A 17,414-nucleotide genomic window follows, 5' to 3' on the forward strand; every position below is an offset into this window, starting at 1 on the left:
CCCCCCCGCTCGCTGCAACTAGAGAAAGCCCACGTGCAGCAATGAAGACCCAACGCAGCCAAAAATAAATAAAATTATAAAGCAAACCAAAAACACTGAACAGTTTTCCACTAAACTGATACTCATTAATGCCTTTGACACAGATTTTTTTAAGCCTTTTTTCCCTGTTTTGAATATTTTTAAAACATAAACTTCTCAAATGGTAAATCCAGGTATCATTTCTTATTAGCGTTAACAAAGAAATCACTCCAGTCTAGCTTTAAAATAACTTCCTCGTTTTTCTTTTTTAACATTTTAAATAATGGCAAAATGCCTTTTTTTTTTCTTTTTTTGGGCTGTGCCACATGGCATAAAAGATCTTATTTCCCTGACCAGCAATCGAACCCGTGCCCCCTGCAGTGGAAGCACGGAGCCCCAACCAACCACTGGACCTCCAGGGATGTCCCTCCAGCAAAATTCATAATCTAGATAAGTTTGAAATAAAAATGGTAGTGCTTATTTTCAGGAAATTACCCTTACCAGACTCACAGGCACATAGAAACTTGAAATCATTTATTGCAGTGATTTCCAGTTCTTGTAGTCTCTGAAATTAGCAGTTGATATTCCTAGAGTTATTGGGGGCAAATTGTATATCCACAGTAATATAGCAACAGATAATTAAAGCATGATTCTTCCAGTAAAAAGCAAATGTCATCTTTGTGGTAATATGATTGTTTTCTGTGATTGGAAACTAAGCAAAAATGTGACTCCTTATTAATACAACCTGGTAGGAAATGGAACATGAGTTATAGTAAAAGGGATCTTTGCTTTCTGAAACGTTTTGGAATGACTAGTAGAATCTCCTTCATTTCTTCAGTTAAAAAGTAAGACCAGGTGAGGTTAAGAAACTTGCCCATCGTCTCAGGAATCAGTGGTGGATGGATATAGAATTCAGCTGCCCTGGTTAAGAGGAATGTTAAGGCTGCCACACAAGTACTGACTTAATTGGACAATGGGTTGCTTGACAGGAAAAAAATCTCTTTACCTTGTGTTGGGCAATGTAGTCAGTCAGTGAGTTCATCAACTGAATAGTGGAAAACTTAAGCCTAAATAAAACCTAACCAGAGAGGAAAAACTGTCTTATTCAAATTTTTTAAAATTTGGTGATGTTAAGTGATAGCTTTTTATAATGCTCTCCCTTTTCCCCCTTTCATTTTATTAGGTGGTATGGTCAGGAAAAAGACTACAATGTGCTAGTCATGGATCTTCTTGGGCCCAGCCTCGAAGACCTCTTCAATTTCTGTTCAAGAAGGTTCACAATGAAAACTGTACTTATGTTAGCTGACCAGGTATGTGAAACTTTTATGAGAATAAAAACTAAGAAATACTACTGTTTACCACTACTTAACTATAATTTAAATGTGTGTAAACCAGAGAATTATTGTCCCGTGTGTCACTGTTTAACGTTTGGATCAGCAAAAAAAGATCCATAGTAAGGTATAGTCATTCAAGTGTATTACTCTAATATGACTTGCAGATGTTTTCCCATGGGTATAGGACAAAAACGGACTATACTAGTTTATTACACCTGTAGACTAGGAGTTTTCAAGCTGCTCCCATCAGATAGAGTGTATTTGTTTTAGTGTTGAATGTAGCAGGTTTCCTTATAAGATTTTGTTTGAAGAAAGGATTTGGAGTGTTTGTATATAAATATAGATAAATATGTATATATTGAAATTTTGTTTAAATTAAGCAAATTGAATGCTATGTATTATGTGTTGAATCCTTATGAAAGGTGTATTTTTGAGGAAAATAAGGTACTGAAGTAATTTAAGGAATAATTTTTGACCAGGTAGATGCTCTTGAAGTAAAGGATTCTCGGCCATTGGTAATAGTTAAGCAAAACCAGGGAAATTTTTATGTCATGAATTAGATTTATTCATTGGCTGGAGATTAGATGAAATTGTTTTAAAGCCAAAGATTAGATTTTTTTGAACTAAAGGAAATAAAAAAGAAAATTAGTTTTAAAGAATTTTAAGATGGGGAATAATAGGGTCAGGAACAAGCCTTGAGGAAACAGATAATATGGTCAAAGATAATAGGTAAATGTCAAGGAATTTATGATTAAAACCTCTTAATATGACATGTGAATGAATCTTAATAAGAGTTTGTATTCTGTAGGCTCAGTAACACATAGGCATTCATACAGTGAACATTTATTCGGGGACTGCCATTGTACTTAACACTGGGATGTACAAAGAAGAATAAGAACTAGTCTCTTCCCTCTAGGAACGTAGAGTTTAGTGGAGAAAAATGGAAGGGTTCTGTCATAGAAGTCTATATATTGGATACACTAGTAACATCAGAGAAAGAATGTAATTTAGGAAAGGGGGTTGCAGGAAAGCATTTGTTTAAGAAGGAAACAGCTGAGTCTTGCCCCATAGATGACAGGCAACACTTGAAGTAGTCTGTAGTATGTGCTATTAATTTGTCTTTTGCCCCACATTTCCCCTGTGAGTTAATACTCATAGTTTAATTATGGGTATTACTTAGCTAGGACAAATATGTACATAAGTGAGCCAGCGGTTTTGTTTTACTTCTTTAATACATGAGTTGCTGCTGTACCTAAAGATGCTATTTGAACATTGTATACATCTACTTCCTTGAGAGTATGAATAATTTAAGCCAGAGATTACAATTTGGCTTCAAAAGACATTTGCCAAGGTAGAGGAGTAAGATTTAGAATCTGTATATCCATGGTGATAAAAGCTCTAGAGAAAATGAGGCCAAGTAAAAAATAGAATCCTGACATATACTACTAGAAGAGCAAGAACATATGGGTAGAAAGATAATGTTGGCAGCCTTTGCACATGGAAAACACTTTCAAATACAACTTGTAAGTATTTTACAGAAAAGGTAGACATAGTTGATAATTTGGAAATTAAAACTATTACAGAAGAGATGCCAGAGTTAAGACAAATTTTTCAAAATTTAAACCTATTTACATAACAAATGACTGATAAAAGATTGTTGTATGCAGAGAATTCTTAAAAATTAGCAAGAAAAGAACAAGCCAAAAGAATACTGGATGAGTATAGATTGACAGTTCATAGAATAGTACTAAATCCCAAAGGTCAGTAAAAACAAGCAGGTTTCCAAACTGTTAGGGAAATAAGCGAGGTCAGTACCTGTCAAATTGGCAAAATTTAGAAAGAACTGAAATAACTTTGCTAGTGGGAGAAAGAACACTACTGCTGAAAAAAATGAGTTGTTATAAGCTATTTTGAAGGGCAGTCTGATGGCACCTATCAAAATGAAAAGAATACATACCTTTCAGCCCAGCAACTCTGCTGTAATAGTATGGGATTTATAACCCATAGAAATAAAAGCACTAGTAGGTAAGGATATATTTAAGTACTATTAATAGCATTATTGTTTATGGTGGGAGAATATTGGAAATAATGGGAATACTGTGAGTTAGGGGATAATTGGGGAGTACTTCCATCTGTGCCATAGAATATTTATAGCCATTAAAAAGAATGCTAAGACCATACCAATTGACGAGGCAGAATTTCCAAGAAATTAAGAAAAGCTTGTTAGAATGGCATGTTTATTATTCTATTTTGGACTATGATCATACAAGTATGGAGAAAAATCATGGGAGAGTCCAAAAAGCATGCAAGAAAGGAAACCCAGCGTGTGTATGTCCCCATTTGTATAAAAAGTTACATGCTTACATTGTATGGTACCAACTTGCAGGAATGTTTGGGTTATAATTAGTTAAAAACAAGTGAACAAGAATAACCTGAGTGGACCGTTTCTATTTCAATTTAAAGCAATAACAACAACTTATAGCTACTATATCAGTTGGTCAACACCCCTTACTCCCAAGCACAAGTGAGTTTATGTGTGTATGTATATAAGAGCATGGAAATAGATCTGGGCAATAGCAGGCTGTTTTTATATTTATATAGGTACGTCAGGAGGCATAGGATTGGCTTTTACTTTATATAATTTATTACAACAACTGAAACAATTCTAAATGTATTACTTTTGTAATTTAAAAATGAAACCATTTTTTGCTATCAGGTTATGTTTTGCTACTATCATGTTTATAATCATTAATAGTGAAAGAATAAGCCTAAAGAACACTTCTGGTTTATGCTTATATATCCATCAGTCTAGAGGTAAATTGCAGTGCCTGGTTGCCCTTTCTTTTTAATTTTGACTAGCACTGTCTTTGTGAACTCTAAATAAAGTTAATAAAGTATACCTGTGATCTTGAAAAATAATTGGCATATTGAAGTGAGAAGTAATGTTTTCTTTTGTCACTTAATACAAATCACTGAATTTTCTCTCCTCCCCTTTTTTCCAGATGATCAGTAGAATTGAATATGTGCATACAAAGAATTTTATACACAGAGACATTAAACCAGATAACTTCTTAATGGGTATTGGGCGTCACTGTAATAAGGTTAGTCACATGTTCTTTGCATGAAGGAACAAAGAGTAAAAAACTTCAAGAATTGCTTTGGTGAACTTTCAGTCTTTAAATTAAGAGTCATAGTAAGTTGAATTTGCTATTGATAATTGCTTTAAAAGATTGTACTAGAAGGATAATCTATTAACTTAATAACTTGAAATAAATTCTCTCCAGCTTACCCAACCAAGGTTAGTTATTTATATGGAAATATAAAATTCCAAGGGCTTATAGTGAAATGTAATCATCTATATTATTTAACTATTGAACAGTTGTATCTATTTTTCATTCATTCGAATATCTAGCAAACAAAAAGCAAACAAAAAACCCCATGTACTTTTCTTCCTGAATGCTAAAAATCAGATTTTAACCTTTGTCTCTGAAGTGTGGGTTTTTTTAATATATGTGCTTGTGCCAGCGTGGGAACCACTGACCCATCTGTCACCATGGCGTTAACATTTGCTGACTAAGCATGGTTGATAATGAGAATTCTTCAGTCCTTGGATTTGTGTATTCAAAAGGATAACTTTTGGGCCTGCTTCAAAAGTAGTTGACAGTTTCTTATTTGGGTGCCAAGTTGGGTGGGGTCTCCACCCCTCTTCCCCTCTCCTTTTCAAAGGGAAGTGTAGACAAGTGAAATGAACATACATACAATGAAATTAGTGTTCATTGGGGGCTGCAGAATGATTGAATTTATGGGGTGATTGGGTTTTAGCTAGTGACGCATGATTGCAGTTAAAAACTAATTGTGTTGAATTTTTTCTGCAATGATTAGTTTTACTGAGTGAATTGCTTTTTTTTATTAATTCAATGTTGAGCTCGGGCAGACAGGCAGCATTGGCAATGCACTAAGCATGTTATGATCTGATGATCTTATAGAAATTCTCAACTTCAGGACAACTTGGGGGGGTTTTGTTTTTTGTGTTTTTTGTTTTGTTTTGTTTTTGGAAGGAACATTCCCATTTGTTTTATTAAACCATTAGGGAATGTTCGGTGTTTTTAGGTCTAGCTATAAATGTTTACCTTTGTTTGCCTGTATGAATGCCAACTTGGAGCCATTACCATTAGAACTGGTGTTATTTGTTAATGCGTGAGACATTAATGTTGGTCTGACCAAGTTTTAGGAATTTAACTTTTTTTGTTGAAAGCTGAGCTTTAAATAATAGAAGGTGTTTAAATCTACATACAACCTTTCTTGCCATTCCCAATTGCATCTTTTTTTTTTTTTTTTTAATGTTATGTGGCTTCTCTCTTTGAAGCATCCAGGTTCTTAATTGTTACTATAAAACCTGGTAATTTAATTGAAAAATTACTAGTCTTAATTTTGGGGGGCAATTTTGTCAGTATGACCCTAATCTTTTGACCATTTCCCAGCCCTTGTCTTCCCATTTTCTTCCTGCTAAAGACCCATTATCCTCATGTGATCCATGTTCTGCATGTTGACATTGCAGTACATGGTTTTTGTCTTAAATTTAATGATGGCCTAGATAATACCTCTTTGCTTTTTCCCCCCCTTTAAAATAGCTTATTAATCACATAGTTGTGTTAGAAAATCAAATTGACCAGTGATACGTAAACCTTTTTAGAATCTTGTATCCTCTTTTAGAGATATTAAAAAGAATATTGTGAAGCTGCTTTGCTGTTAAACAGATTCAGAGAGACCCTAGGGTTAGAAGTGCAGTGTTCTACCTAAGATTCAAATTCTAAATGTTGTTCTTGAACATTTTAGATTAGTGTTTTGTTTATGTAGTTGGTTTTTAGTGTTTTCTGTATTGTAGTTTGAAATATGCCAGTTGTATGAGACTGGATTCTTCGGTCAGCTTGTTCCAGTAGTTTTCTATTTGTGGGTAAAGAGTTGGGTGGGGGGCGCTTTTGAGGTTGATTTTTAAAGTCAAATTTCTTATTTGGAAAATTGTTCTGAATTTGATATTTAGGAGTAGTCACTCCAATCATAGTGAATTTGCTCATCTCTTCCAGTAATCAGCCCTGCATGCTTATGAAAATAAATTTTAAGGTGACTAAATGCCTTCTACCTCTTCCTTACTGAAGATTTTTTTCCCCTGTACAATCTTTTTTAGGGGAAGGGCAGATTGTGGTACCAAAGATTGCAGATCCAAATTCCCCCCTTTTTTATTAATAAATTAAAGAGCCAAATGTCACCATTGCTATCCCTGTTTCAGGCAGTGACACAATATAGTGGCATTAAAAACCTGAGTATTTTCCAGAATTCAAATGTTCTTAAGCATGTGATTCTTATTTGGAAAACTGAGAAGCTACAGTGCTTGGTGGAAGAAGGATGGCATTTGGCTACCCTGTTCTTTCTCTAATGCCTCGGTGTTGCCTGTCTGCGCCGGCCATTGTTGCAATGTAAGCAATACTGTTTGATGCACTGCCACCCTCTATTGTCTGTTTAGTGTTTAGAATCTCCAGTGGGGAAGAGGAAAAGAAGCATGACTGTTAGTTCTTCTCAGGACCCATCTTTCTCAGGATTAAACCAGGTCTGAAACTGTCTCCTATTCCAACCTCAATCCCAAATTCATGTGCTTTTCTTTCTTACTGTTTTATTTTGATTATTTTTGTTTTGTTTTAATTCTGGAGAATGTAGATCTTGCTCAAGCACCTCTTACGTTGGCATTATTCAGACATACTTGGCAAACATAACATTACTAAGATGTTTCTTTGTGGCTTTTGCTTAAAGTTTGTAAAATTTAGAGAAAACCTAAATGAAAACAGGATTATGTTTAGATCTGTAACATCCACATGAGGAAATATGTTGATCTACCATTGAAATTCTTTACCTAATGGTAAACTTGAGATAGACTGTTCAATTTTTAAAAATAATTTGGAGTTGCATTATTGCTGAATGATATTCTGCGTCAACTCTTCCCCTTCCCCTAGCGTACTTTAGGTAAGTGTAGATCAGATCTCAGATCTAGTTTTTCTAGAATTGATTACCTCAATATAAGAATTCTCTCAGCTTCAAACAAGTGGCATAAAATGCTTAAAGAGCATTATATGCGCTGGAACTAGAATATACTGTATTCTAACAACATAACGATAACTGAAGCACTTATCCATTACCATCAGTAACACATATGTAAGATAAACAGATGCATAACCTGATGATTTAGTGTTTAGCAGGCTAAACACTCTAATAACTTTCCAAATATTTTTTAAATGTAAGCAGAACTCTTCATATTTACTTTTGTAGAAGTTAGATAGCTTTATTACTGTATGAATTTTCAGATAAACAAGGGAAAATAATTTTTAAAAATCACACCATTTAGGTACTTAATCTTTGAAGCTCCTGAATGAACGAATCTTTATCAATTTAGTATACACTGAGAAGTAAGTATTGACATAAGTAAACAGAAAAGGAAAAAAGTTGCATTTGATATGTGAGCATACTTTGTAGTTCCGTTATTAAACCACAAGTATCACCTGGGTAATCACTTAATCCTTTTCCATACTGCCCAGCATTATTTCAGGAACTACGTTCTCCCACTGTTAAAACGGTTTCAGGAATTCAATTTTACTTTTATTCACAAAGAAATACCAACTGTGGTAACTAGGTCTTGGTTGGGCAGAGAGGGAGGATGGTAGGTAATTAGGTACATTGTAAGGCAACTTTACTGCCCTATTTTTACTTATCCATATACATTCACACATTTTACTTATATTTTATAACATAATTATTTAATAATAGGTTTTCTGGGTTATAAGGAAAAGTAATCTTGTGAATTTTCTGAAGGGCAGGAAAATGTGACTGCTGATTAGGAGAAAAACTGTTGTAAATACCAAAAACTAAAATTGGCAGTAGCGTTTCTGAAGAAAATGGCACGTCTACTGAATGGAGTTATCCCAGCGTACCCAACATTAACTCATTTCCACATTCCTTTGAAAAATATGCTGCATTCTTTAAAACAGCCACAAATTTTACTTAGAACATGTAGTTAAAATCCACAGAAAAGCAGCTTGACAACCGAAGAGTTTAAACGTCTCTTTGCATATGCAGACCTATAAAAACACATTATTTTATGACGTTGAATACTGACTTTTCCTTTTTTGGTTTTACCTTTACATATCTGCGCCTGTTGGGTTGTATCCTTGGTATCACATGGTTTCATGTAAATATTTCCCATTATATATGTTTTTACTCGTTTTAAATTCAGTGCATAGAGAGCGACTAAAGAAGCATGATAGGTACCAGAAGGTAATGAACTATCAAGAGATTTAAAATTTTTAAATTTTAAGTAGTTTTCAGTTGTTTGCTCTTAAAATGGGATACCTTTATTTATCAGTGACATTACTTTTCCTGACTCATTTTCAGTTTTTATAGGAGGAGAAAATTAAAAAAATTTTTGCTTTAATATTAAAGATTGAGATACTTCAGAAGGTAGTGTTTGTCCATTTTTGTTCTTAATAAGTTAGGTTTTTGTCCTTTAGAATTGTAGAAGGAAAGAACTCTAGTGAACACTGAGTTTTTATAAAGCAGTCTTTTAGTTGTGAGAAAGTGGTTATTGAGTTGCAAATGCAGCTGTTGAATCTAGACATGAATGTAACTATCAGACATAACCATGTCAGAGTTGTTCCTGTTTTCTCCTCCATTTGGAGTACTAAAGGAAGCAATCTTAGAAAATAATCCTTAGAAGAAAGTTCATGTCCTAATCACTTTTTATTCATAACCCACATAATTTTTTTTTTTTTTTTTTTTTTGCGGTACACGGGCCTCGCACTCTTGTGGCCTCTCCCGTTGTGGAGCACAGGCTCCCGACGCGCAGGCTCAGCGGCCGTGGCTCACAGGCCCAGCCGCTCCGCGGCATGTGGGATCTTCCCGGACCGGGGCACGGACCCGTGTCCCCTGCATCAGCAGGCGGACTCTCAACCACTGCGCCACCAGGGAAGCCCCCACATAATTCTTTGGGAGAGTTTTTAAATGCCATGAAGCTGGATGTCCTTTTGGGTTTGTTTTTTCCCTTGTTTTCTTTTCAGTGTGAATCTGTAGAACTTAAGTCATAATTTTTGTTTTGCTTAACATAAGTATATTTTGCTCATTTTAATATGAGTACTGAGCCAATTTTCATATCGAAAGAAACTTAAAAGAGTATGAGCTTTATTTCTCTTAGTGGTTTTAACATTAACTTTCCTGTCCCTATTTTATAATAATTCAGTTGTTCAAGAAGTGAGTTTAATCATACAAAGAGCTTTCATTATCCAGTTACATTTTACTGAAAATTTAATCTTCATTCTTTATAGTAGACCAGGTGAAAACAAGTGTTTCATTGTCAATATGGTTACAGAAGCTCAAACCTCAGCCTTTCCCATCCAGTGTATAGCTAAGGCTAGGTTGTAGTGCCTGCCTGAAATAGGCATTTTTCATCCTCCTAAAAGAAGCACTTGGTCATATCTTTTTCACTTAAATCAGTAACTTGCTTTAGTTTTTTGTTTTGTTTTTTTTTTTTTTGCGGTACGTGGGCCTCTCACTGTTGTGGCCTTTCCTGTTGCGGAGCAACAGGCTCCAAACGCGCAGGACCAGCGGCCATGGCTCACGAGCCTAGCCGCTCCGCGGCATGTGGGATCTTCCCGGACTGGGGCACAAACCCGTGTCCCCTGCATTGGCAGGCGGACTCTCAACCACTGCACCACCAGGGAAGCCCGCTTTAGTTATTTTTTGACGCAAACCCTAACAGTCTAGGTGGTCATGTTTCCCAGTATATCACAGACTGTAAACTGCAGCAGAAGGAACCTAGTGTCAGCCTAATGGGAAGAAAAACTGCAAAATTTAGGTGTAACTAGAAAAGAATAGTGTAGGGCTACATAGTATAAGAGCACATAGACCTGCTTTGCTTGATAAACTTTGTAGACATAACTTTTGATAAGTGATTTTATGATAAAGACTAAATAAAAATTTAAGTTAAGATTATTTTGATTTAGAAGGTAGGTAAATATGAACATATTTTGGGTTTTTCCCCCCAAAATACTTTTGTTTTTTTTCTTCTTTGTATAAAAGTTTTAATCATGGAGAGTAAACCTGAATTAATTTTAAAAATTAGCTACATTATAAATGAGTATCTTACGCCCTGTGTACCATTTAAATGAAACAGCACTAAACATTATTTTGTTCTAAAATACTACTTGGTTTCTGGTTAGCTCATTTAAACTGCTGATTGTAAGCCACCTTTATTTAAATAAATAAATACTTAAGTGCTTTTTAAGACTTTAGATCAACTTGTTATATTTTCCAGAAGCTTAAGCTGCTCACATGCGTAAATGTCAGTTGGAAATAAAATGAAATGCATGCTTGTTTTAAAATGCTTATTTATTATAAATAAAAATCCTGGTTTTGTTGTCAATATACAACTTTCAGAGTTGTCTTATTTTAGATAATGAGCATTCTGTTGGCATACTAAAGAGTGGCCTTTGTAGAATGGAAGAGTTCCAGATAGCTTATGTCTAGTTTTTTAAAACCCCATGCTTGTTTACCAGTGTAACGGATGTCAGGCTTCATTATGGCATGCAGCACACTTGTCAGCAACTCTGATATTGAGCATGTATACATTTCTCCACTGTGTTAGAGGTTCCAAAGACAGGCTCCTGAATGTGTAATGAACTGGCCTATGAAATTGTTCAGCTGACAGGGATCAACCACTTGACTTAACTGTATTTTTTTAACTTGATTTATTGATGAGGACTAATAAAAGCTTATTGGAGTGTTAAGTTTGTTCATTATCTGTTCTGTTTATGATGCTTTATTTTGATATAATTGAACAAAATAGAATAGATGCCATTTAATGAGTAAGAAGCAGTTTAACTGAACAAGATTGGAAACCTAATGTCTCTTTATTTTCTTTTAAAGTTATTCCTTATTGATTTTGGTTTGGCCAAAAAGTACAGAGACAACAGGACAAGGCAACACATACCATACAGAGAAGATAAAAATCTCACTGGCACTGCTCGATATGCTAGCATCAATGCACATCTTGGTATTGAACAGAGGTGAGTTTGAAAATTGAATGTGTTTATCAAATCCATAGCAAAAGCCATTGATGGGTTTTTAAAATACTTTAATTAGTTTCTTACAATATCTAAAGATGTTTCTTGGCTGAAGATTTGAAAGACACTTATTAATCCTTTTATCTGCTGCTTTGGACAGTGCAAAGAAGCCGATTAAATGCAGCCTTTTTGTTTTCTTTGTTGAAGCTTGTCTTTTGAGGAGAAAATATTGCATGATGGAAATTAGAAGCATAAATGCAACTTTATGTTTCTTTTTGCAGCTAAAGACAATACTTTTTTTCTTAATACTGATCTTGGGCTTTTTATATGTTAGTGAAGCAAGCTGAGTTTAGGGGAAGAATGTATTGGTTATTTCTACAAGGAAAATGTTATCTGATTTCTAATAAACCAAAATGTGGTTGGTGGACCATCCCTGTTCTACTCTTCCACCCCTACATAAATGAATAGGATTTAGTTTAAACATTGTCATAATTTCTGTGGTCTTTCTATTTTCTGACTTGAATTCTAGTTTTTCATCTTTTGTCAATCATTTTTCTTTTTGCTCCTTAAAATAAGCATAGAGGGCTTCCCTGGTGGCGCAGTGGTTGAGAGTCCGCCTGCCGATGCAGGGGACACGGGTCCGTGCCCCAGTCCGGGAAGATCCCACATGCCGCGGAGCGGCTGGGCCTGTGAGCCATGGCCGCTGAGCCTGCGCATCCGGAGTCTGTGCTCCGCAACGGGAGAGGCCACAAGAGTGAGAGGCCCGCGTACCACAAAAAATATATAAATAAATAAGCGTAGAAATGATATGCTTCCAGGTTATGGAACTTCATGAGAATGAGCTTTTAAGCTTAGGGAATAGCCATGAATATCTGAGTACCCTTGGTTAAACTATAGTTTCACATCTTCTGTAGGCCATTACCAGTCCTTAAGTACATGTATCTGTCTGAATATGCGTGTAAGTGTGTATGTGTTTGTGTATATATTCATATAGATGTTTAATTAGCTTAAAGTTGTTAATTTTTTCAGAGTTATCCCTAAATAATCTTTGTGAGCTTCTGTAAAACTTATGTCCTGCTAGATGGTTCTTCCATCTTTATTAACCTCATTTAGAAAGTTATTTAGCTAAATTCTTTTTGCTCTTTAAAAGTTAAGTTGCAGGATCGTGTTGGATTTTATAATTTTGGATTCTGTGAGGAAATTTTGTTTAGAAGTAACCCATTAGGAACTTTTTAAAAAAATTACCTTAACTGAGTAACTCCTTGCACAAGATACCAAATTACTTTCTCTCCTTGCTTGGAAACATTTTTTCTTGTGTACCTGGCTTTCTTTCACATGTTCTTCACAATAATTCCAGCCTTTCAATTTACATTTTCTTTTCTAGTCGCCGAGATGACATGGAATCATTAGGATATGTTTTGATGTATTTTAATAGAACCAGCCTGCCATGGCAAGGACTAAAGGTAAACCAGACTCACATCACCAGCTTTTTGTTTTAAGAATACAAATACACATTGGAGATGGCCTTTAAGGTCCCTTTCAAGTATGAGGTTTTCTGAGAGTGAATGACTTTGTTTTTACCCTTTATTGGTAAAATAAAATCTGATCGTTTCGGTAATAATTAGGTTAGTAGACTCTCACAGTCACACTTGAGGAACAGTTTCCTTTGGGACAATTAGTAGATACCCATTGGTAACCAGTAGCTTTACCTGGAAGGAACTTGACATGGGCTAAGAAAGGTGGAGACTTTCTCATTTTGATGTGTTGCCATTATGTTGAAAATGTGTACTTTTATGTACAGTAGAACTAGTTTATCCAGTAATACTAGCTATATTATTTAATTGTCCTAACATTTTATTTGTTTCCATTAATTAGGAGTTTTACCATTACTTCTGTGAGTATTTGTATGGTAATGATAAATTACTGTGTCCAAGAATTTAATGGCTGTTTAGTTGCTTTATTGGTCCTTTAAAGGTAAATGGTCCCTGTATTTATTGAGCATCTATGAGCTTGACAAATTGCTCAGTGTGGGTAGCTTTATCCAGTGTGAATATTTTTACACTGGAAAAATAACACCAGTTATTAATGTCACTAAATGATGGGCAGGCGCATGTGTTTGGTATTGATCTTCTTATTTTGCCCTTGTTGAATATGGGTTAAGAAATCTCATTTCAAATTTGACTTGACCCATTTTTACTTAAATCATATTCCTGTTAAACTCACCCTTTGCTAACAGCTAAAAACGTTCTTGAAGCAGAAAGTCATGTGAAAAGTTAACAGTTTAGGAAAAGGAGATTACATGTATTATACTTTGATTTCTTTTTTATTCTAGGTTATGATTTCTCTTGAATCTCAAGTTTCCTTTTATGTGTAGTATGTTAAACTAGTAAAATTCTTCTCATAATACTGAGTATATCTGTGTGGTTTCTTATTCTCCACAGGCTGCAACAAAGAAGCAAAAGTATGAAAAAATTAGCGAAAAGAAGATGTCCACACCTGTTGAAGTTCTGTGTAAGGTAAGTGTACATGATGATTTTTTTTTTTAATATAAATGATCCAGGAACAAAAAGGAACATTTTATTTTACAGCCTCAGAACTTAAGCATCCTATTGAGTAGCTATTTACTGTTTTAAATTTACTTTGGTTGATTCTTGGTATCTTTATGAATGACTTGAGGACTTCCTGGTGGCACAGTGGTTAAGAATCCGCCTGCCAGTGTAGGGGACACAGGTTCGATCCCTTGTCTGGGAAGATCCCACATGCTGCAGAGCAACTAAGCCTGCACGCCACAACTACTGAGCCCACACACCGCAACTGCTGAAGCCCATATGCTCTAGGGCCTGCGTGCCGCAACTACTGAAGTCCACGTGCCACAAGTACTGAGCCCACACGCTGCAACTACTGAAGCCCGTGCACCCCAACAAGAGAAGCCACCTCAAGGAGAATCCCACGCACCGCAAGGAAGAGTGGCCCCTGCTCACCGCAACGAGAGAAAAGCCGGCGCGCAGCAACGAAGACCCAGCACAGCCAAAAAAATTTAAAAAGGAATGACCTGAATATATGAGTCATTTTAAAATAATTGTTTTATGTTTCTGGTTTAGGCCCTATGATCTGTTTTAAATTGGAGGAAAAATAAGAAGGAGGTAAACTTTTCTAATAGAACCTCAAAACCAATTTATGAGAAAATTAAGTTAAGAAATACTCCCCTTATTCTTTAACTGGTGCCAGAGAAGAAAGGATATCCACAATTGGCATATCAAGGAATTAGAGAAACAAAGGCAAGCAGAATAGAACAATCCAGAAATAGAAAGTGTCCAACAGTATAGTTGGCAGTTTGAATCTGGCTCATTTCTCTGAAATCTCAAACTTTGAAGAGAGGCACATGAGTTGAGAGTGGAAAGATACTTTTGTCATGATGTCTCTTCCGTAGAAAGAAGACCACATGGTCATCTTTGTGACAATTGCATACCTGAAATAATTAGAAAACAATATATAATTACGTATTTGGGTGGTAGAAGGGAGAAATCAGCATGAGTTGAAATAGTACTCTGGAAGGGAGTAAATGGTGATGTCTTTATGAGTCTCCCCATCCACAAATTTGCTTCTCTTTTTCTGCATATCTACAGAAACAGAGGGGATGGGTTGAGAAATTTATGATCTTTTCTGAGACTCTTTGGGGATTTGTTTTAAATTATGAAATACATTTTAGGTTAATGAATAAAATATTCAGGAAGAGAACGGGAGGATTTAGTACATTCTCTGCTTGTGTGCAGCATCTTAATTTTGATCTGGAAATCGTGAACTACATTTGTCTTTCTGGATTAGACACATATAATTGATTAAGGGTGCAGTGAACACCGAAGTATTAGGTATTACTATAAAGTAGTGAGATTGTTTTCAGTCTTATGGTCCAGCGGCATGGTCTAGCGACAGTTCATACTTTACATATGAAATACATATGAAATGTTGGTAGTTTTCTTTTGTAGAAGGAAGTTCATTTGATAAATGCAGAATACTATTAATACTATTAATACAGACTGTGAATGTATATTAAAAGTTGAGGACTTCCCTGGTGGCGCAGTGGTTGAGAGTCCGCCTGCTGATGCAGGGGACACGGGTTTGAGCCCTGGTCCGGGAAGGTCCCACATGCTGTAGAGTAACTAAGCCCGTGCGCCACAACTACCGAGCTACTGAGCCTGCACTCTAGAGCCCGCAAGCCACAACTACTGAGCCCCCGTGCCACAACTACTGAAGCCCACGCGCCTAGAGCCCGTGCTCTTCAACGAGAAGCCACTGCAATGAGAAGCCCGCGCATCACAACAGAGTAGCCCCCACTCACTGGAACCAGAGAAAAGCCTGCACACAGCAACAAAGGCCCAACGCAGCTAAAAATAAAATAGATAAAATAAATTTTTAAGAAAGTACTTTATAAAAATTAAATTTGTTTCCATCACTGTAATCAATAAAAAATAAATGTTGTGGATGTATACATTCTATCCTACCTGTGGATGTGAGAAATTTCTCAAAATCATAAGATTTTGGGAAGAGACTGCCTCTTTTAACTCATCTTGCTTCACGTTCACATTTACTCAAAGGGAGGAGATGTGGGGATTTTTTTTGTTTAAATACTTTGCATTTCTAGGTTCCTAATGGCAAAATCCTTTTGGTGACTAATATCAACAGCCTTAAAAAACATCTGTATACATCTTTGAGAATCTTTGCCAAGAAACCAAACGTGGAAACAGTTTACACCACAGATGTACTTATTAGTATTGTCTATAATAGAGAAAAATGGAATCCTCTAAATGTCCAGTTATAGGGAACATGTTAATTATGATGTATTCATTAGGTCAAACAATATCCAGCCATGAACTTCTAAAAAGTTGATGCGGAGGTTAGAAATGACATAGAAGGATGCTTGCAATCTTTTAATGGAAAAGGGAACATATTATGTATGCAGTATGATAACAGTTATGTTAAAAAAAAGACAAACCCAATCTATTCATAGGAGGAAGCATTGGATTATGGAAAAAAGAAAAGACAAACCCAATATATTCATAGGGTGTGGTATTGGATTGATCTATATCATAACAATGGTTGCTTTGTATAATTGCACTCTTGATTTTACTTCTCTTTATATAGGTCTGTACTGCTGTTTAAAAAGAAAGTAATTTCAGAATGGAGAGAGAATACCCATTCACTGTCCTGTTCTGGCAAAGAACATTACTGGCCTCATTTTTGTTGTTTATTCTTTATTGCCATGCAGTTATTGTACATTGATAAAATAATAGGTTAACAAGTGGGATATCTAAATTATTTAAGAACCTGTTACTGCAAGGAAAAGATATATATTTCCTCTACCAATATTAAAAGATATAATATGTAATAAGGTGGTTGGGACGAAGAAATTTTGTCAAATTTATGAGGATACCAAGTCATATTATTGTTATTTAGGTTCTCAGATCTTCTAGCAAAGTAGTAAAATATCCTTAAATACATTTCTTGCTTGTTTTTAAATACATTGATTTTTCTGTCTTAAATAAGTTTTTTGTTGTTGTTGTCTTAATTTTGTGTTTTAACTCTTGAACTCGTAGGGATTTCCTGCAGAATTTGCCATGTACTTAAACTATTGCCGTGGGCTGCGCTTTGAGGAAGCCCCGGATTACATGTACCTGAGGCAGCTATTCCGCATTCTTTTCAGGTCAGTTTTTAAGACTATAAACTCCAGTGAGGGAAATTAGTTCAGTCTGCCCAACATATCTACTCTGACAAGTAGCAAGTAAAAGTGGGTCTAACCAGTGTGAGTGAATGAAATGAACGAAATGTTAAGAAACTATGAGTTTGACATTTTTCCATTTCCAAATGTCCTTGAAATATTTTCGTTTGGGATGGAGAAACTGTTAAATCAAACTCAAAGTAGAATATAAGTTTTCCACAATAGTTAACACAGTTCACATTAGAT

At 35.5% G+C, this 17,414-nt stretch overlaps 1 protein-coding gene across 8 annotated transcripts in view; it reads left to right on the forward strand.

Moving 5' to 3' along the window:
- CSNK1A1 (casein kinase 1 alpha 1) overlaps positions 1-17,414 on the forward strand; it is a 49,116-nt gene that overhangs the window by 20,748 nt on the left and 10,954 nt on the right. For 5 of the 8 annotated variants that reach the window (XR_003002321.1, XR_003002322.1, XM_024738283.1 and 2 more), the window contains exons 3-9: positions 1,202-1,328; positions 4,355-4,453; positions 6,874-6,957; positions 11,316-11,455; positions 12,837-12,915; positions 13,894-13,968; positions 17,047-17,153. Coding sequence is in view for 5 of the 8 variants with exons in the window: in XM_024738283.1 (XP_024594051.1) it covers positions 1,202-1,328; positions 4,355-4,453; positions 6,874-6,957; positions 11,316-11,455; positions 12,837-12,915; positions 13,894-13,968; positions 17,047-17,153 (711 nt within the window). In the remaining 3 variants the exon portion in view is untranslated. The remainder of the gene's footprint in view (positions 1-1,201; positions 1,329-4,354; positions 4,454-6,873; positions 6,958-11,315; positions 11,456-12,836; positions 12,916-13,893; positions 13,969-17,046; positions 17,154-17,414) is intronic. The other 3 variants (XR_003002323.1, XM_024738286.1, XM_024738287.1) reach the window with 1 other exon arrangement.

The sequence above is a fragment of the Neophocaena asiaeorientalis genome, unplaced genomic scaffold, assembly GCF_003031525.2.
Source record: "Neophocaena asiaeorientalis asiaeorientalis breed wild unplaced genomic scaffold, Neophocaena_asiaeorientalis_V1.1 scaffold404, whole genome shotgun sequence".
In the NCBI taxonomy this organism is placed as follows: Eukaryota; Metazoa; Chordata; class Mammalia; order Artiodactyla; family Phocoenidae; genus Neophocaena; species Neophocaena asiaeorientalis.